General features: G+C 35.2%; 2 protein-coding genes across 2 annotated transcripts; one reads left to right on the top strand and one right to left on the bottom strand.

Moving 5' to 3' along the window:
• The first annotated feature begins 12,465 nt into the window (after positions 1-12,465).
• LOC123908888 (exocyst complex component EXO70H1-like) lies at positions 12,466-14,358 on the top strand. Its single transcript, XM_045959614.1, has one exon. It carries the CDS (start codon positions 12,495-12,497, stop codon positions 14,316-14,318), a length of 1,824 nt encoding a protein of 607 aa, XP_045815570.1. The 5' UTR covers positions 12,466-12,494; the 3' UTR covers positions 14,319-14,358.
• A 97-nt stretch (positions 14,359-14,455) lies between these two features.
• On the bottom strand, positions 14,456-20,882 carry LOC123908606 (putative disease resistance protein At3g14460). The gene is made up of 3 exons (XM_045959292.1): positions 16,186-20,882; positions 15,919-16,058; positions 14,456-15,050 (listed from the first exon to the last, which is right to left on the bottom strand). Exon 1 carries the CDS (start codon positions 20,714-20,716, stop codon positions 16,199-16,201), a length of 4,518 nt encoding a protein of 1,505 aa, XP_045815248.1. The 5' UTR covers positions 20,717-20,882; the 3' UTR covers positions 14,456-15,050; positions 15,919-16,058; positions 16,186-16,198.
• Positions 20,883-21,524: the final 642 nt, after the last annotated feature.

Genomic DNA, 21,524 nt, shown 5'->3' with positions numbered 1-21,524 from the left:
GCCATGTAAAAAAGTAATTATCTAACCTGTAGTGAAATTTCCATTATGATCTCTTATCAACACTAAACTTAACATCACCTCCCATCAACATTAAAAACAATAGAATTAGGTTGACATCTAGGCCAAGAATAAGTTGGGGATGGTTGCTTGACATCTCTAGTTAGAGCTGAGATCGTAGTTGTAAGAGTCGTGGTTTTAGATTAGCGTAAACCTAGTGTTTTATATTAGCATAAGCCTAGTGATTAGGTTGTTAATGGAGTATTACTTTTAAAGTTTTAATATTTATTTATGTACTTGGAATATATTTGTTTTAAAAGACAAAAATGAAATATATAATAACCAAATAATCTTCTCAGCAAAGTAGTGTTAACATGTAGTGTGATGTTAGTTCCAATATTATTGAAGAGTAAAATTGGAAAATAAAAATCCACACAAAAAAATGAGTTAGTTATCAATTCCTTGAATCAACCACCCATGTATAAGAGGGTAAAGTTGAAAATAAATAAAATCCACACCAAAAAGAAGTATCCTATTTATTTTAAAACTACCCTTTATGGTTTACATATAAAGATATGTAACTGCACCCTGTTTCTTCAAATTTGTTCTCTCACACATACCTTCAATTTTTCCTTTAACCCATTCGGTTCTCATGTGAGAGAGAGTACAAGAGACTAAATTTGAAATGAGACTACTGTGTCCTATAATGGTGTAGATGTATAGAAAGTAGTAACAATTGCTACTCATTCTCTCCTTGCTTTTTTATTTTAATTGGTTCCTTTTTGTCCGATTTCATTTACTATTAATTCATACATTCTTCTTTTCCAACTACATTCTATCTTTGTTATTTTGTCATTCTCATTTTAGATGATTATATATTACCCATATTTTTCGATGGATGCAGGGATTATAACCTAATGAACATGTCATAGAAGAAGAAGATGCACAAATTTTATGGGTGCTTTATTTTGAAGGAAATATTGTGATTCAAGAAGAAATCGTTGCAAGTGTTGAACACCGATTGTTCATTACGAATGGAACTAACAGGGTGGTTCATTGCAAATGAAACACACGGGACTAATGTGGTGTTTGTTATATCGTAAGTTGCACAGTTAATCAAGCAAAAAGGGAATCAGTTGCAAAAGAAAAACTGCATGTATAAGTTTAGTAGTTTGTCTATCTCTATTCTTCTCCTTTTTATTTCCTACAATCTATGCGTTCTTATTATATTTGATCAAATGCTCTGATTATCAAATGAACAAAAAAAAGGATACATATTTGATCGTGTTGACCAGAATGATGCGACTTCGCCGGCGTTTGCGGTGGTTGAGAGCGTTTGAGACCCCTGTTGAAGCGAAGGGGGATTGTGTACCTGCAGGCACTCCGACGCTCAAGTCAGTTTGTGTGTAAGGTTTTCTTGGCTAAAATAATGCGTACCTTGCAAATGAAGTGGAGTCACACATATATAGCCCCCAGCGCTGGGCCAAGACCCTTGATGGCATTAATGGCCATCAAGTGGCTGCCGGAAAACGGCTTGGAGGCCTTGATGTGCAGTAAATGTTCATCATTCCGGTTTACGGCCGTTACGATACGTAAGAGTATTAGACCGTTGGAAGGTCGAGCACGTCTTGCGGGCTCTTCACGGTAGGCTTGCTCGAGACGTATTCGTTCGACACCCTCTGATGCTCGAGCGTCTATGCTCGGCCCAGAATAGGAGCCCCCCAAGTTGTTATGCTCATTGATGAGGATAATAACTTTGAAGCTTGAACGATTCATCTCGTGTCTTAGGAGATCTTTCGGTTTTGTCGAACATAATTATCTCGAGCTTGCTCGCCGTGTTTTTCTTCCTTGCACTTTTATTTATTCGCTCGCCCTTTTACCTTTATCTTCGCACTTAGAATTAGGTTTTATGCGGCGATTTTTGTGCGACGTTTTTGTTTCTAGCCTTGACTGTTTGCTTGTAACTTTAACTTAAGCAATTTTCCAAATATTCTATACGCCGAGCTATTTGTGCCTTCGCGCTAGTGTGTATTTGGACGGTGGTCATCGTTATGATAGCTGGTATCATCGATGCCGAGCTTAGAAGGTGCGGGGAACCATTCTAAGTGTTTGAAGATGTTTATCCAAACTAGTAACGAGGAGAGGGGCTGTTGTTAAGCTTTCCTCCTCGGGGTGTGAACATCCCATCGCGAGCTGGGGTTCTACCAGGCGTGTACTACGACGATGGTGTTCCGTGGTCTAGAACTTTTCCTCGCCAACATCATCGAGCTCCTAATGTCTCGAGTCTCGACTTTGTTTTATATTTTAAGATTCATGCCCGTACCTAAGCACTCCTCCGTTGTATAGGCGTGCTTCTCATGGGCGAAGACACAGCCTTCGTCGAGGGATGGCTTTGAGCTTCCCTCAACTGTAGTATTGTTTGAGCTTTTCGGCATTCCAAGGTCGAGGAATTTCTTTTCCGTAAAGATCTTCTAAATAATAAGCGCCGTTTTCAGTTTTGGCTCGGACACGATAAGGTCCTTCCCAATTTGCCGCGAGTTTACCCTCGCGGGAATCCTTTTGGTTACGTCGGAGTACTAGTGTCCCAACGTCGAATTCTCGCTTGATGACCTTTTTATCATCTCGTTTTGCTATTTTTTGTTTCAAAGTAGCTTCTCGGAGGGCTGCGCCATCTCGGAGTTCCTCTAAGAGGTCGAGCTCCTCTCTGAGCATTTCGTGGTTGTCTTCCCCTTCGAGGGGTACTTCCGTTCGGAAGGAGGATGCTCCGGTTTCTACTGGAATTACGGCCTCCTTAGATCTATGGCCCTCTGTTTCTCCTCGTAGGCGATGTACTTCTTTGCCTTTTCGAAGAATGCATCCAACGTCTTCGGCTCTTCGATACCGACAGCTTTAGCAAAGTCGCTGTCCCGATGTAGTCCCCTGTCGAGGAGATACAGCTTCATGCTCTCCTCGACCTTTACTTCTACGGCTGCTTTGTTGAACCGTTCGAGATAGGATCTGAGGGGCTCCGTCTCGCCTTGAATGATGGCTTCGAGTGTCGCTTCCGTTTTGGGATGGCGCCTCGAAGATGTGAAATGGGCCCGGAAACGGGCGCAGAGGTCCGACCAGGAATCTACGGATCTCGGCGCCAAGCTCTTATACCAAGCCATAGCGCCTTTCCTCAGAGTCGTGGGAAAGAGCTTACACTTGATAGAGCCTCGTACATTTTTGTACTCGAGGAGAGCCTCCAGATTCTCGATGTGCTCGTCTGGATCTGTCGAGCCATCGTAGGTATCCATTGCCGGTGGTTTCTCGAGACCGACCGGTAGAGGGAGTTCCCGGATCCTTCGGGAGAGGGGGCCTTGGTGGCTGTCCCTTTCCTCCGAGGATCGGTGTCTTTGGTGGCGAGGAGGATTGTCCCTTCTCGGGGAGTGCCTCCTCGGTGGGGTGGAGTTTCGAGATATGTCCTCGTTTCTCCTTGGACTCATCCTCCTCTCGCTTCTTCGGCGAGATGGTGAGCGTGACCTGGAGAAGGTTCTGCTCCTCGCAGGTGTGGGTGAACGGTGTGCTCGGCGGGCTTGCACCGTCATCCTCGATTCAGCAATTGCGTCGATTCGACGGCTTTGGGATTCGAGCCTTTGGTTTTGCTGCTCGAATCGCTGGTTCTGCTGCAGTAATAAGTCCGACTGGCGGTTGATTGCGTTGACCAGCGCAGCCATCATATCCTGCATGGGAACGCCCTGTGGCGGGGTAGCCACAAGGATCTGCGGTTCTTCTGGGTTGTAGGGCTCGTCGTGCACGTTTTGCCCCTCTTGGCCATCTTCCGTTACGGAGGCGAACTGACCGTCCTGCGGGTGGTACGGCGGGTAGTCCATTGGTTGACCGTTGTTCTCCGCCACGTGCTCCGGGATTTGGTGGTTGTTTCCGCCAGCCATTGATCGCAAAGTGGTTGTTTTAAGGAAGTTTTTTAGTTTTTGGTTTGAATAAACAGGGAAACTATTTTTTCCTACAGACGGCGCCACTGATCGTGTTGACCAGAATGATGCGACTTCGCCGGCGTTTGCGGTGGTTGAGAGCGTTTGAGACCCCTGTTGAAGCGGAGGGGGGTTGTGTACCTGCAAGCACTCCGACGCTCAAGTCAGTTTGTGTGTAAGGTTTTCTTGGCTAAAATAATGCGTACCTTGCAAATGAAGTGGAGTCACACATATATAGCCCCCTGCGCTGGGCCAAGACCCTTGATGGCATTAATGGCCATCAAGTGGCTGCCGGAAAACGGCTTGGAGGCTTTGATGTGCAGTAAATGCTCATCATTCCGGTTTACGGCCGTTACGATACGTAAGAGTATTAGACCGTTGGAAGGTCGAGCACGTCTTGCGGGCTCTTCACGGTAGGCTTGCTCGAGACGTATTTGTTCGACACCCTCTGATGCTCGAGCGTCTATGCTCGGCCCAGAACAATATTTAATATTTTACCACTACAATATAGAATTCCTAAGATACTAACTGTCTTTAGTAATGCAAAATTGTTCATCTGATAATATATCCACATTTTTATTTAATAGTTTTTTACATTTAATTCAAATGTCTCAGGATCTCTATGTGACTTAATTTGTTGTTTTCCATCAGTCAATTATTCATAAAAAATAAAAATATATGAAAAATTTAGGATAATCTTCAACATAAGTTTGCATAATAGAAAATGGACAAAACTTACCTGCATTTCCATACATGCATTTCTTACTTTTCCACTCACAAAGAGGTGGTTATTTATGTTTTTACATTTTGAAAAAAAAAAATAAATTATTTTTTAATAAAAAAAACTACATCTTTGTGAGAGGAAAAGTAAGAAATGCATGTATGGAAATGCATGTAAGTTTTGTCCATAGAAAATATGGATCACACAGACAGGCACGGAACGCGTAGTTTCTTATAAAAAGGACAAAAAAATTTATAATTTTTTGGTTTTTATAAAAGGATGCGATGAAAATTAAACACTCAACATCACTTACTTTAGTTGTGGTGTTTGCTAAATTATTTTTTATCACTTGGTTGTAAGTTTACACTTCAACAGTATTTATTTTAAATTGACACTAGAGAGTTATGGTGTTTTGTAGGGATGGATAAAAGCTCGTAAACCGGCCCAACTCGCTGCAACTTAAAGAAAAAAATTCAAGTGAGCCGAATTCAAGTGGTAAAGTGAACTCATAGAAATTCATTGCGGGTATTTGAAATTAGTATTTACCTTTTTTTTATTACTAAACGCTAACATTGTCGTTTTGACATTTGATTCGATGTTGAGACTTAACTTTCAATCATTCATCTACACTTCAATTGTACTTAGTTCAAACTGACACCAGAGAGTTGTGGTGTTTGGCAGGGATGGACAGAAAGAAAAAAAAAATCCAAATGGGTTGGATTAAAGCATTGAAGCGGACTCATGGACCCAAAATGCAGTTTGTTGTGGACATAGGTAGTCGAGTTCGGTGTATAGAAATTCATTGCGGGTATTTGAAATAATTTGCATTTAATATTTACCTTTTTTATTACTAATTAAAGGCTAACAAGGTCGTTTTGACACTTAATTCAATTTTGAGATTTAAGGGGGTGTATTGGATTGGGATTACATGAGATTTTAAAATATTTTTTTATGACAAAAAATTATTGAGGTATTCAATCAAGATTTTTAAAAAAGTTAACTAAATCTTGTGGTATTCAATCAAGACAAATAAATTTTTTTTTTGGGGCAATAAAATTTGTTGGTATTCAATTGAGATTTGTCCCTACTTTTAAAATGTCTATTTGGTATTCAAAAGTCTACCGATTTTGATGAATTCTATTTGGAATGGATTTTGGGAGATTTTTTAGTTGAAAATACACTTGACAGACTTTTTCAACAATCTCACCAAAAGCCTGAGACTTTTTTGAACTCTCCAAAACTTTTTACTTTCATCATCACTGTATCAAATTTCTTCTTCTTTATTTCTTTCGCAGTTCATCATCACTGCACCCGGTTTTTTCTTCTTTTCTTTGTTCATTTTTTCAACAATCTCCCCAAAAGCCTTCAGAATTTTTCAAACTCTTCAAGACTTTTTACTTTCATCATCATTATATCGGTTTTCTTCTTCTTCTTTACCTATCAAATATGTTTTTTTGCAAAAAATATTTTAACAAATTCTACATCTTTTTTACAAAGTTTTGATTAATTACAACGGCAAACAAATTTTTTTCGTCACATTGATGATTAGAAACGTATACGTAAATTGTACCCAATGGTGGTGGTGGTAACCTTTTTATTGATGATTAGAAACGTATACGTAAATTGTACCCAAAAAAAAAAAAAAAGAAACGTATACGTAAAAATGTACCAAAAAAAAAGAAACATATACATAAAAAAAATGTAAGGTTTTTTTTTAAAAAATCTTTGGATTCGCAAAAAAATATAATTTCTTTTATTAAAATTTATTGATTCTTTTAAAATTTTCCTAATATACAAAAGTTTCCTAATATATAAAGTGTTATGAAATCTTGATTGTAAAAAAGTCTTTTGAAAAAAATCTCTCAAAATTCATTCAAATCATGTGTTAAAAATCTTGATTGTAAAAAAGTCTTTAAAATCTCACAAAATCAATATAGTCCAACAAAATCTCATAAAATCATCAAGACTTTTTTTTGCCAAAATTGTTTCATAAAATCTCAATCCAATACACCCCCTTAGGGTGTGTATTGGATTGAGATTTCAAAAGACTATTTTGGAGAAAAAAATCTTGAAGATTTTGAAAGACTCTATGAGATCATATTGATTTTGTGAGATTTTGAAAAACTTTTTTGAAAGATTTTTTATAATAAAGATTCAAACACAAGAATTTGTGAGATTTTATAACATAGACTTTTGAGATTTCAAAGTACTTTATGAATTTTTAAGATTTAAATGGCTCAATAAATTTGATACAAATTTCTTCTAAAAATATAATGAATCAATCAATAATTCCTTAAAAAAAATCAAGGGATCAATATAAAGTCATAAACAAATAAAATCAATGAATCAATTTAAAAAAAAAAAAAAAACTGATCAGGGGGAAATGAAAAAACACACCTTCATCAATGAATCCAAATATACACTATATGAACAAAACAAAAAATTCCAAAGGTGAATGAAAAACAAATCAATATAACCATGAATCAAATGTCAAGAAAATAGAATACAATGAATAGTAAAAAAGTAGAATTCAAGAACTAATGATTGAGAAATCTCAATTTTAAGAAGGGCAAAATAAGGAATCATTAGAATCTCAATTGAGAAGTTTTTTTCCGGTTTGTGATGTTTCTTCCGCTATGTGTTTTGGTCGTAAATTGCAAGTGTCATGGTGTTGTGTATACAGATTGAAATACAAAAATTGTGCATACAGACAATCAAAAATATATATAATAGTGAAAGAAGTCATGGATTATAACGATGTTGTTGAGAAAGAAAAAAAAATATTGACGCGTGCAACCAGTGTGTGTTTTGAAACAAAAAAAAAAAGTCTCATGAAATCTCATGAATTTTGGTGAGATTATTGAATGAAGATTTTCTTTGTATTTTCAACTAAAAAATATCACAAAATCTTTTCCATGAAAGAATCCGTTGAAATCCATAGATTTTTGAATACCAAAAGACATTTTATAAGTCCATTAAAATCTCAATTAAATACCAACGAATTTGGTTGTCTTAAAAAAAAAAACTTGAATATCTAATTAAATACCACATAATTTTTTAATCATAAAAAAAGTCTTTTAAAATTCATCAAAAGAACACACTCCCTTAACTTTCAATCATTCCTATTGTTCCCTTGCCACTCACAGTTCAAAGTTAAATAGTCTTAGGATTTTTATGTTATTATTTGACTAATTATTTTGTTTGAGAACCTTCGATCTCTATTTGTATTTTCTAGATTTATTGTGATGCTTGAGAGGCAAACTCTTGAAATCCTTAATTGTATTTAGACAACAAGGCTAACTCATCTAAATTGGATGAATCTAGCCAAGCATCCTACAAGAAAATTTCTCTTAGGGCAAGCATACTTGACAAGGCTAACTCCATGTTGACGGACAGACACAAAAATGCATGTTGAGTAACTCTATGTTGACGGACATACACAAAAATCATGTTGTTGAAGGTATTTTTAGTGCACATGTTAACATTACCTTTACTTCCATAGGCGAAGATACCACCCGGCCTGTCTGGGCACGTGCCCGAGCTCGGCCCAAATAATTTTTTTTTGTTTAGAATAAAAATAAAAAAAAAAAGGAAAGAAGGAAGGGCAAAAAAAAAAAAACGTACCTCTCTCTCTCTCTCTCTCTCTCTCACGTACTTCTCTCAGCTCTCTCTCGCGCGTTTCTATTATGAAATCCGCGGCTCGAACCTCTCTCTTAGTCGCATGCAAGTTTTTGTTCGTTGATTTTTGCTTCATAGTTCAAATTGTACAAACTTTGCTCTTTTGACCTTGAAGATTTTAAGCTTGTCGTTTTTTATGGCTTGTGAATGATGATGAGTGATTTTTTTGTAGTTTGTTTTGATTTTGACTTTTAGTTATTGTTATTGATTTTGGAATTATTTTGACTTTTAAGCTTGTTGTTTGTAGTTTGTTTTGATTTTGAGTCGATTCTGGAACTGTTGATTTTGGAACTATTTTGAGTTTTAAACTTATTGTTTGTAGTTTGTTACTCGGAATTGTTGATTTTTACTTTTAGAGAGTCTGGGGCTACCTCTTGGAGCTTATTCCAGAAGGATTCGTACTTGAACTGATCCCAATAATTTTCCTCCCGAAAGAAAATTTTTAAACAAAGATTCAATGACAGAAATGATACTTGGCAGAGCCTTGAAGAAAGAAATGAAGTATAAATATGCAGACAAGACAAACTTTAAGAGCACGAGTCTACCTCCAATTAACAATGATTTACACTTTCAAGATGAGAGTCGCTTCCGAATGGAGTCCATCACCCATCCCAAGTACGGATCTTCTGGGATCAGCTCCAAAAGATAGCCCCAGGCTTATGGTTTGCAATTAAAATTTTGCCCAAATTCTCTATCATTCTTGGCTCGGCCACTTCTTACTTCTCCTCATTCTAACCCAATTAAATATAAATATATTATTTATAATTTAAGATAGAGAAAATATCCACGCATTACATTACATGCATGCTTACGTGACATCATCATCATCATCATCATCATCATCGTGGCATTACATGCATGCTTACGTGACATTATAAGCCATTGCGCATGTCATCTATTTTGCAAGTGTTTGTTTACATCCTTATTTGACCCCCCATTGGGTTATGCGTAATTGATATCGTATTCAAATTATGGAAAATTATATAAGCGCCGATTTCTCTATATTTTATCATAACATGGATAAAGAATAAGCTTATATAAACCTTAATAGAATCTATATTTCCTGACCCAAAAAAAAAAAGAATCTATATTTCGTTGTTTGGCAATGTTTTGGAAATTCTATATATTATTTGACTTAAGTTTCAAACTCCTATACTAGACGTAAATTCCATTCCCTTCCAACAGTTAACTATTCTTATTTCATAATAATATAATTAGTAGATAATAATTAGCTAAGTTATGACTGAATCAAGCAATTTGTGGAAAGAAAATAAGTTAATTGCTTACAGTTTGGTTCCGAAGATTGACTTATCATCATTTGGAAAAACAAATCATACATATATATAATATAAAAATGCTAAACAGTGTTGAGGAACCGATTACTATTTTGTAACTTGCATTTAACATTAAGTCAATCTTTTGGCATACTTAACAAGTGCTTCGGGGCACTGTTTAACATGACCCGTATTAATACACTTCCTCTGTCCCAAAGCATAATGAAAAATTGATAAAACAAAGTTGATGTATTTAGTCCAATTTTTTAACCAAATACATTAATTTTTTTTTGACAAATTTTCCCTTCTATTTTGGGACATATGGAGTACCCAAGGTAGAATCTTGTATCGGAAATGACCAGCTCAACTTAGAAGGACCGTACCCGTGTACTCAACTAGAAATCTTAGTGCATTTAGCATATCATTTTTCTATTTTGTATTTTTAAATCAAAATTTGTTTGTTTTAAGAAATACTCTCTCTCTTTCTTTCTTTTTTCCGACAATAACACCGGAAGATGAGTAAAATTTATTGAATTTAATTGGGCCTGTTTGTTATAGATTTTTTCAAAATAGATTCTTGTAGTGTTAAATAATTTTGACTAAAAAAAATTTACAAAGAAATTTTTTATAAAAGCTTCAAATTAAAATTTGGTTTGAATAGTTATTCTTAAAATGTTATTATAGGTATTTGATCATTTTATTGAAACTTTTTTTCGATATCAAAATTTCGAAAAATCATTTAATTTTGAAGCTATTTCAAATAGATTTTCATACAAATTATTTTTGAAATACAACTTTTTCAAAAAATTATGATTTTGACTATGTTTTGAACTTCAATAATGTGTGTTTTTATGTTATATGATGTCAAAATTAGTGTTTGAATTTAGAAAAAACGAATATAAAAAACTTGTAATATTTTGAAAAACGGTTTTAGAAAATTCATTTTCAAAAATACAAAGAAAAAATTCATTTTTCAAAGCTGAAACAAACAAACCCTATATTTAATGCAAGCCACTAGATTTGTTCCAGTGGTGAGGAATTTGAGTAGTACACTATGGGTATGTTTGGTTCGGGGTTTTTGGAGGGGAGGGGAGGTGAGAGAATATTTTAAATGTTTTGTGTTTGGTTCAAATTTTATGAGGGGAGAGGAGGGGAGGGGAGGTGAGCAAAATCCCTCCAATGACCAATTTTTGCTTCCCCCCAAATTGGGGGGATTTGGAGGGGAGGGGAGGTGAGGAGAGATGAATTATTATAATATTAATTACATTGACATAATTATCCTCATATTTATTTGAAAATACCAAAACTATCCTTTTAAAATTTATATTAAATTTTGAAAATACCAAAACTTTCCTTTTAAAATTTATATTAAATCATACTAATTTATTTGCTTGTTGCCATTTTTTTTACGTTGCCAACATCCTGTGTTTATTTTTTACCTGTACTATTTTTATTTTTTTGTTTTAATGTACTTTTTTTTACAAGATACTTGTTTTTATTTTTTACCTATCCTACAACTTTTTTGGAATGAATACTTTTTTTATATATATAATAAAATGAACACTTTTTAATTCGTTGCACTGTACATATATATATAAACTATCAACAAGTTTTTTTAGGAAAATTAACTATCAATAAATTGTTTTATACATATTTTCATATTCTACACATTATATTTTAGAAGTGCTCTAATATTTTTGAACATAAAAAATTTTGTTAGAATTTTGCATTTGATTATTTCTGGAGTTTTCGGTTATTGAGTTTTCATATTTAATTGTTTATGTAGTGAATAATTTTAAAATGTTGAGATTTTGTAAAGATGACAAGGATAAAAAAGTAAATTAATTTTAGAATTCCTCTCCTCCCCTTGTGAACCAAACACATATTTAGTAAAAATCTCTCACCTCCCCCTCCCCTTCCCCTCTTTTAAACCAAACATAAATATTATCCTCCCCTCCCCTCACTTCCCCTCCCCTCCATTAAAATTCCTCCCCTTCCCTCCCCTCCTTCTATTTCGAACCAAACAGACCCTATATGTCATGAATTCAATCCCCAATTCATTGTAAATAAAAAAAAAAATTAATGCTATATAATCCCCAATCCCCTATATAATACTAGCTCTGTCCCAAAAAATATATACCTATGGTATATGGCTTGTTTGTTTCAGATTTTTCACAAAAAAAATCTATTTTAAAAAAAAATCATTTTTTATCTTACTTGTGTTTGTTTCAGATTTTTTCAAAAATGATTTTAGTAAAAAAATCATTTTTTCATCAAAATGAGAATCTATTTTCAATAGCTTTTATCAAAATACATTTTTTTTATCACTCATCATCTCTCACCATCTTAAAAAAATAAATTTTTATGATTATAAACAAACGGAAAATATGTTTAGATTTTCTTCAAGAAAAAAAAATCATTTTTTTTATGATTATCAAAATGATTTTTTTACTAAAATGATTTTTGAAAAAATCAGAAACAAACAAGTAAGATAAATTTTTTATTTTTTTTTGGGAAAAATAATTTTTTTTGGTGAAAAATCTGAAACAAACATGCCCCATATTTTTTTTTTTTTACTAAATCTCTTTTTCTTTAATACTACTAGAAAGTTTATTTCCCAGAATTTTCAAAGTCAAATATTTCTCTAATAGGTGTGAAACCTCGTATCCAATTATCCACAGCCGCAAAGAAAATCTGATGATACTTTTCTGCCAAGCCAAACAAGTTTTAAAAGTCAAATTAATGACATGATTGGCAACGGCGTGGCATATCATGCATCCAAATCCACCTCTATATATAATCCTTCAGCTGCAACATTTACAAATTACAATCTTCCAAAACAAACAATCTTCACACGCGCAACGTAACAAGATGAGAAAATTTTGCTTGAATCCTAAAACGCCGTCGTTTTCATTACACCGCAACACTTCATCTTCAATTTCAAGTTCATCCTCCACTACAATACCGTCGATCAGAAAAGCTACAGCACACGTAGAAGCAGCAGAATCGCTTATCCTAAAATGGAACTCTGAAACTTCCGATTATGCGAAATTAACTTCCCTCTTCTACAACGACAAAAACGAAGCCATTCAATATATTGACTGCGTAAACAACCTTCAAAAAGCAATGCATTCATTACTCAAACACGATCCATCGTCTCCAAAACTCATCAAAGCAAAAAAGCTAATGGAAATCGCCATGAACAGGCTCCAAAAAGAGTTCTACCAGATATTATCCATGAACCGAGCCTACTTAGACTCTGAATCCGTCTCCGTGAGATCCTCTAGCACTTCCTTGTGTTCTTACGAGGAGGATGGAATACAGGAAGAAGACGATTTCGGCGAAGCAGAGAATTGTATCTCTGAAGTCGAACGTGTTTCTTCCGATGCTGTTGATGATTTGAGAATTATTGCTGATTCTATGGTTTCTAACGGTTATGGAAAAGAATGCGTAAAGATTTACACTACAGTGAGAAAATCGATTGTTGATGAAGGAATTTATAAACTCAATGTAGAGGAAAGAAGCTTCTCCAAGTTGAATAAGATGGATTGGGAAGTTCTAGAGATGAAAATCAATAGTTGGTTAGAGGCTTTAAAGATCTCAGTAAGAACACTCTTCGCCGGAGAGAGAATCCTCTGTGATCGAATTTTCGCTGCTTCGAGATCTGTCGGAGAAGCTTGTTTTGCTGAGATTTCTAGAGATGGAGCTACTTTGCTTCTCCGATTTCCTGAATTTGTTGTCAAAACAAAGAAATCGAAGCCGGAGAAGATTTTCCGTTTGCTCGATATGTACACCGCAATCACGGTGTTGTCACCGGATATTGAATTGATCTTCTCGTTCAATTCAACCTCCGGTATTAAATCTCAAGCTTATGATTCGCAAAATCGATTAATGGAGTCTATAAGAAATATTCTCTCCGAATTCGAGTACACAATCCTGAAGGATTCTTCCAAATTGGTGGCAAATTTTGGCGGTGTTCATTCCCTGACAAAGCGAACAATGCAGTACCTAACTAGTCTTGCAGATTATAGCAATGTCCTTTCTGAAATATTCTTGGATGTTCTTCCGTCGTCAAAGTCTCTGTTGTCGGAATCTTACTTATACAGTCCAGAATTATCCCAAAACTCGACGGAAAATGTGACGGGATTTTCTGTTCAAATGATGTGGTTGATTCAGGTTCTTCTTTGCAAAATCGATGTCAAATCGAAGCAATGCAAGAATGTATCTTTGTCTTACTTATTTCTGGCAAACAATCTTCGGCACATTGTGGAGAAGGTCCGATCGTCATACTTGCAATATATTCTTGGCGACGATTGGTTATTGAAGCACATAGCGAAGGTGAAACAGTTTATGGAAAACTATGAGAGAGTAGCATGGGGCGAAGTATTTTCGTCATTGCCAGAAAATCCAAAGGCGGCGTTATCAGTGGCAGAGGCGAGGGAGGTGTTTATGAAATTCAATTTGGAATTAGAGAAGGCTTATAGAAAACAAAGTCCATTTGTTGTGCCAGAATCAAAATTTTGTGATGAAACAAAAGCATCTCTAGCGAGAAAAATAGTTCCAATTTATCGCGAATTGTATGATAGGCACTATATTATGGCCGGCAACGTTAGGGAAATGATGGAATATGTCAAATTTATCCCTGAAGACGTTCATAATTACCTTATGAATCTCTTCTGTGGGGTAAGAGCTTAGACATTGCAGTTAGACTAGAGTGAGCTCTTTTTCTATAGTAAACACAAAATGGTAGGAGTATAATTAAATTGTTTAAAACAAAAGATATAGTATATTGCACAAAATTGTGCAATATGTGAAACATATATAGTATGCATCTTAGAATTAAGATGAGAAATTTGTACTAGGCATACTGAAGTTTGATAGACTTTTTGTTTTGGATAATCTCAAATACAAATTTATTTTTACTAATTAAACTTGTGTCACTTTTACAAGTCTAGCAAAAGGTTCAAACATCAAAACCTATAAACATTGTCATTTAACATTGTGATGATTCATTTATAAGAATTGACAGAGTAATAGAAATATGCAACTGATTTCAAACTGAAAAATAACTCTGTTAAAAGTTTATGGCTAAATTGCAGTTTTGGCCATTGTTATATTTCCTTGCTAGGCAAGGCACGCTAAATAACTCTGAAAATATCAGTTATATTTCCTTGCTAGGCTTAATGGTATTGTAGCTAAAAACTAATATCTGAATGAATAAGTTGCTTAGTTCGAATGAATAAGAATGACGTTAGAAATCATAACAGAATGTAGCTTATAAGAAAACACTGTTCCTCTTTGATTTTATGAGTATGGATCCTCTACTGCATCCAATGCTCTGCGGCATAGAAGTTGCTACGAAATCAACTCTAACAGAAAATTGCTGCCTGTCCTAGTGGCTCCAGCAGTAATCACCTTTTCTGAATCCTGTAATAAAACCAGAAGTGATATAGAAGTAAATAATTGTCGCATAGCAAAGCAAAATGCAGCCAAACAAGAGCTTGTAAATAGTTGTTGTGTCTGGAAGAATGGAACTTCAGGCCTCAAACAAAAATCCCTTGCACAAAGGAGCGAAACAAGCATAGATTTGCAAAGAAGATAGTATCCTCATATAGCTGAAAATTATTTAGGGTTGTTAATGTGTTATCTTGAAAGCTGATTTGAAAGTTAATTAACAATATTTATCGATGGCAAAGATATCTTAAAAGGAGTTATGTTAAAAACTTTCAAAGATATCCCTGTTGCAATCTTGGTGCAAGCCATTAATCTCACTTGAAGGCCATGGTACAAGCTATCATAGAAGAATGTAATGTTACAAATATTGGATACAACCAAAGCAGTTAAAATTGAGATTTTATGCAAAATCAGAAAGGGGCAAGTAAAATTCACTAATCGTAAAACTCATATATATATTCATATATGAAATAGCATTAGTAAGACAAAGAAAACCTTAAAGCACTTGAAATATGTGTTAATTTTTAAATTCATAAGCATAGCTCACAAGTAAGATAATTAAAACTTTAAATTACACTTCAAATACTTATATAAATTTAAATTCATTCATAAGGGTAATCACATTAATCGTATATTATATAATTCAACGATTAACATGCGTGATTCTACCCGACTCCACCAAAATAGGATTATGCGATACTCATAATTGCTGAGGGCAAACATAATCGTAAAGTCGTGGGATTTTACAACTCAAATCTTGATTTTAACTACCATGGATACAACTAATGCATTAAAACCAACTCATTAAAATTATATATAGTCATATATACAAAAAGAGTACCTAAAATATTTGAAGTCACTTAATCCGTTCCTCATCAGTAAAACATTTAATGGACTGATTGCAGCGTGCAGGTTGTGTATGCGAATTCGGCTTCTCACAGCAGCAAGATTGGGCAGAAGTAGGGGTGACAGAATACAATTCTATAAAAAATAAGTTGGTGTTAGAGTTATATTATTGTACTCTTATGTTACTAATGAAAATAACAATATTAATTAATGATGACATAATAAGGAAGAAACAAAGAAAAGAAGCATTTTAGAGACTCACCCTGACAGGAAACTCATGTGATCAATTCGCCATCTATAATTATGGAGGGAATGTGAGCAATCTTACGCCACTCTTTCCCTTGCTTTCTCCGCAAACTTGCTTTCAGTAATGGACAGTGTGTCATACTTAGTACTAAAAGAGAGGAAGACAATCCTTTTTTTGGCAACAACTTGAGTTTGGGAGCGTTAACAATCTCAAGGTTTTGGAGAGAAGTGAGATGTCGAAGCCATTTCCAATCAATGTTTTTATCATCAAGACCACAAATGCATAGTGTCACGAGAAATGTAGGTAGGAATGGCACCACGAACGTTTTCACCATATCACCGCCTTTAATTCGCAACACTGATAGACATTTGAGATGTATCCAAGTTGGCTCAGTATTCCGCAAAATCCCTCCAACAGATCCAACAGTCAATTCCCTTAAACTGATAGGCAAATCCGCTATAACAAAAGATTGAAGATTTAGCAGATTATCAATTTCCATTTCTTGAAGGGCAGTTAGAGTGTTCATTGCTTCAGGTAATGAACGAAGCTTCTCACACTTCCACACTGCAATATAAACGAGGTTTGGAGTGGCCAATCCACCTGGGGGAAATGACTCCAATTCATTACAATCCCATATTTTGATGCTTCTAAGAAATGAGAGACTCTTTTCTGACGCTCCTTCTGCAATTAATATCGATTTCAAATTTTTACAACCCTCAATAAACAAACTCTTGAGGACAGGGAGAGCGCCCAAGGTAAATGATATCATTGAATTACAGCTATAAGATATTTTCAATTCCTCGAGCGATGTATAATTGTGCAAGAGTTCATGAGGAAGGAACTCTAGATTCTCACAATTACTAATTATGAGAAATTTCAATGTTTCTGGTAGACCGTCTGTTGGAAAAGACGTCAGAGATGGAAAGCCGTCTATGGTCAACTGCCGAAGAGAATGGAAAGGGAACATCATTTCGCTGAATGCATGATCTAATGATGGCATTGATTGCACCAATAGAGGACATTCTCTTAACTCAAGTCTAGTTAAGGAAGGAAATTTGTCAGCTATGTTTCCTAATCCCAGTTGTGGGCACTTACTTAGTGACAAGGTTTTTAGACTAGGAAACTCTATAGTCGTACCTCCAATCCAGTCCCATTCCTCCCACCCTTGCATATCCTCAAAGTGTAGAGTCTCCAAAGAAGGAAATGGTTGAAATGAAGAACTATCACTTCCATAGAAGTCAATACTAATTGTCTCCATTGATTGCATCCCTTCAATAATGAGTTCTTTCAGATTACCCAATTGTCCAAGCGGTGGAAGCCATAAACAATCATCACAATTTGAGATCCTTAAATACACCATGTTGCTAAATAAAGAATCACCCAACCACTTTGGAAAGTTGATTCCCCCATAGCCTTTGATGGTGAGACTTTTCAATTTTGTTGAGGGTCGCAAATGTTCAAGCACAACACTTTGAGTTTGTGAATTTGAAACATTACTACCACAATCCCATTCTAAAGCTAACTCGTCTATCTGATCTTTCATCTTCATATTGGCTTCATCTGCTTCAAAGAGATCATTAACATTTTGTAGCTGTGAGATAGAAAGTTTTCCATGTAGGCGGGGAAAGTTTTCCAGCTCCGCAAGCTTCAATCCATGATTGTGTTTGCTGACAACAAAGTTAGACAAAGTTTGGAGATTTTCTAGTTTGGCTATTTGTACGGGCATCTCCCTCAATGCAGTGTCACTAACATCAAGGTGACGAAGATTAACCAACTTCCCAATGTCATCCGGCAATTCAATGAGCCTTTTACAACCTGCCAACAACAAGAACTGCAGATTGTAAAGCTTGCATGTTTCAGTAGGCAACTTTTCAATCTCAGTGTGAGAAAGATTTAAGTACTGCAGGTATAACAAATCTCCAATAGAGTTGGGTAACTCAGTGATACTCTTGTAGTTTGACAAAGACAGCGCGCGTAATTGTTTCATTGTTGGCAGCAAGTCATGTACTACCTTGTTTGAAAGCAAACAAAGCGGCAATTTTTCTTGTAATGGTAAGGCTAGAAAGGTACGTAGACCTTCTAGTCCATACAATTTATCAAATTTAGTATATGAGTCAAATATCCCTCTATTGTATGATAAGTTATGTACCCTATCATGAAGGTTATGTTCGTCCATATTGATACAATATGAAGAAGAAACCTCTGTAGCGAAATCATGGACGAGGTTATGCATTTCATAGTTTTCTCCCTCATCACCAATAGATCGTTGTATCAACGACCTTGATACTAGTACATCAAAGTATTCTTCTCCAACTTTTTCCAGGTTAGTGGACGATTCTACCAAGCCTTCTGCAATCCACAACTGAACTACGATTTTTTTTTCTATGATGGACTTCTTTGGAAAAATTGAACAATATGCAAAACATCGTTTTAAAGAAGTCGAAAGATAATGGTAGCTCAATTGAATAAAAGGCTGCACATCATGATCTGTCAATACCCAAATGTCACTTTCTAGCACAACATTCCAGTAATCTGGGGACAATTTGATGCGAAGAATATCCCCAAGTGCTACTGCAGCAAATGGTGATCCAAAACATTTATTTGCAATTTCTCTGCCAATTCCTTCTAGATTGAATTGTTGTTGGTCATTACATGCTCCAAATGCATGTCTCGCAAGTAAAGACCAACAATCTTCACTTTCCAGAGGTCTCAAGTAGTGGATAGAAAGAAAGGTTTGAATGGATGGTGCAAAGGTTTGCACGGATAGTGCAACTCCTTCATCCTGTGTTGTGATGATGATCCTACTTCCTGTTTCGCCAACATTACAGATATTCATCAGTAATGTCCAATTGATAGATCCTGTATCCCTTACCTCATCCAATACTAGTAAAAACTTTGGGTAACGGTTATTTACGCCACTTGTGTCATCTCTTTCTCTATAGCGGTCATCAAGAAGGGTTTCCAAAACAATTGATTCATCCAAATGTTTTGAGACATGTGCCCAGAATTTTAACTCAAATTTGTCATATACTTCGGGATCGTTGTAAAGAAGTTTAGCAAGTGTTGTTTTACCAATCCCTTCAATACCCACAATGGAAATAATTCCTATTTTAATATCATCGTCATCACTAGACAACAAAAGATGTTTAAGTTTCTTTATATCAGTGTCTCTTCCATAAATAGAAGATTCATCATCCAAAACAGAATTTCTAGGAGATTCATTCCAAAAACTTCTGGAACTTGAACCACCAAATTGACCTTGTGCTCGTGAACTCAAGAATTCTAATCTTTCAATTAATTTTTGAAATTTAGAATTGGAAGGAGAAGAAAGATGTTTCAACTTTCCTTCGACTTCGCAATGCAATGCCTCAGGGTTGATTTCGTCCAAGAAATAGCCAACTTCAAAGACAACATTTCTCAATATATCCAGCCAATGTCCCACAATAAATATATGTTCCTGTTCCTCCCCAGCACGATGAAGAACCAACAGTGTTCTCCTAAGCTTTTCCAAGAGTGAAACATCAAGTTTCGTGCTTCGGAAGTTGTCTATGAATTCAACAGAATCAAGCCTGTCTAACAAGGCGTTCACAGAAGTTGAAAGTGAAAGGTTTTGTATAATTACAATGGAAACATCTAGTTCACCTTTTTGTCCACCTGGACTCAAGCATTCCAAACTTTCTATTAATTTTTGCATTTTAGAATTAATCACCCACCGTTTGAAAGGAGAAGAAAGATTTATTAGCACCTGAGAAGTAGTAGGAGTGATTTTCCCTTTGTACCGCCGCAATGCCTCAGTGTTGATTTCGTCAAACAAAGTTTCAACTTCAAAGACATCATATTGCAGCATACCAAACCATTCCATGAGGACCATGACGGTGGGATCGGTGAAATGTCTCCGCATAGCATAATTAAGTACATCTTGAAGCCTTGCCAGTCTTATCTTCAGCTTATCCAAAAATGATGAATCATCAACTATCTTGCTCCGGAAGAAATCCACGAACAAACTAGAAACAAGCCTGTCTAACAAAACCTTGACAGAAGTTGAGAGTGGGAGGAGTTGTATATGTATAGAAGAGTCATCAACTAGATCAAAACTTGTAGTAGTAAGAATTTCAATCCAATAACTACTTGAATTAGAAACAATTATTCTTTCAATTGATCTTTGCAATTCATAATAGAACTCTAATCTTTCGATTAATCTTTGCAATTTATAGTTAATCATCCTATTAAACCGATAGTCAGGTGCTTCCACTTTGCAGCGCAATGCCTCAATGTTGATTTCGTCAAACAAATCGTAAATTTGAGTAATGACAGCATTTGTCCTCAGAATTTCCAGCCAAAGGCCTACGGTAAGGTTGTTGGTGGTGATACGTTTGTCTTTAGCATAAGTAAGTATAACTTGAAGTTTGAGCAGTGTTGTCTTGAGCTTTTTAAAGAGTGAAACGTCGAGTTTTGTGCTCTTGATATTGTCGACGACTTTAGCTGAAACAAGCGCGTCTAACAATACCTTCACAGAATTTGAGCGTGAGACTGCTGTGTCTGCCATTAGTTGCTTAGTTTGGAAGAAGAAGAAGAAGATGAAATATGTGGGCTATCAAGTGGATAAGAAATACTATCTGTTCTGTTTTCATTATGGGGTTGTTGGTTTAACTAGTGGTCATTACATGATCACAGTGGCTTGGCCGTTACACGTGAAGAATTTTCCTTTCATTGTAATGAAAGTTTGAAAAATATATTTCATTTAACTTTGGATGAAAAATATATTTCATTTTACTCGGACAAATTTATTGTTGACAAAAAAATTTGTTTAAAAAAACAGTTCTTGAAAATATGAAAATAAAAATATATCGATAAATTATGCCATGAATAAAATGCAATGGAATCAAAATGAAGTCAATATGTTGGCATATAATATAGTGTTATATTTTATAAAACACTAACTAATTTCCGGAATGAATGATAAACTTGTAAATAATGTACTAATTATCAACAAATTTAATAACAGAATAATTTTCTTTTAATTTCCGTGATTTGTCCAAAAGGGTTTGATATGTGTGAAAATGGTGTCCAACTTTGTCTAATTGCTATTAATCTAATCTGTTGATCCACCTAAGGGCTTTAGTTTATTTTTTAACTAAGGCAACATTTTAAAACTCAAAAAAAAATTAAAATTACTATTTTGTCAAAAAAATAAGGTCTAACATTTTACAACCCTGCTTCAGAAAAAAAAAAACATTTTACAACCCTGCTTCAAAAAAAAAAAAAACATTTTACAACCCACAAATTAAAACTATCCATGTTAGCCACGTGACGACGTCATCAAAGATTGGCTGCTTAGCGTAAAATTGGACGGA

The sequence above is a fragment of the Trifolium pratense genome, linkage group LG2 (assembly GCF_020283565.1).
Source record: "Trifolium pratense cultivar HEN17-A07 linkage group LG2, ARS_RC_1.1, whole genome shotgun sequence".
Classification (NCBI taxonomy): domain Eukaryota; kingdom Viridiplantae; phylum Streptophyta; class Magnoliopsida; order Fabales; family Fabaceae; genus Trifolium; species Trifolium pratense.
Note: the sequence above shows the minus strand (reverse complement) of the source record. Positions and strands in the feature narration are given on the sequence as shown.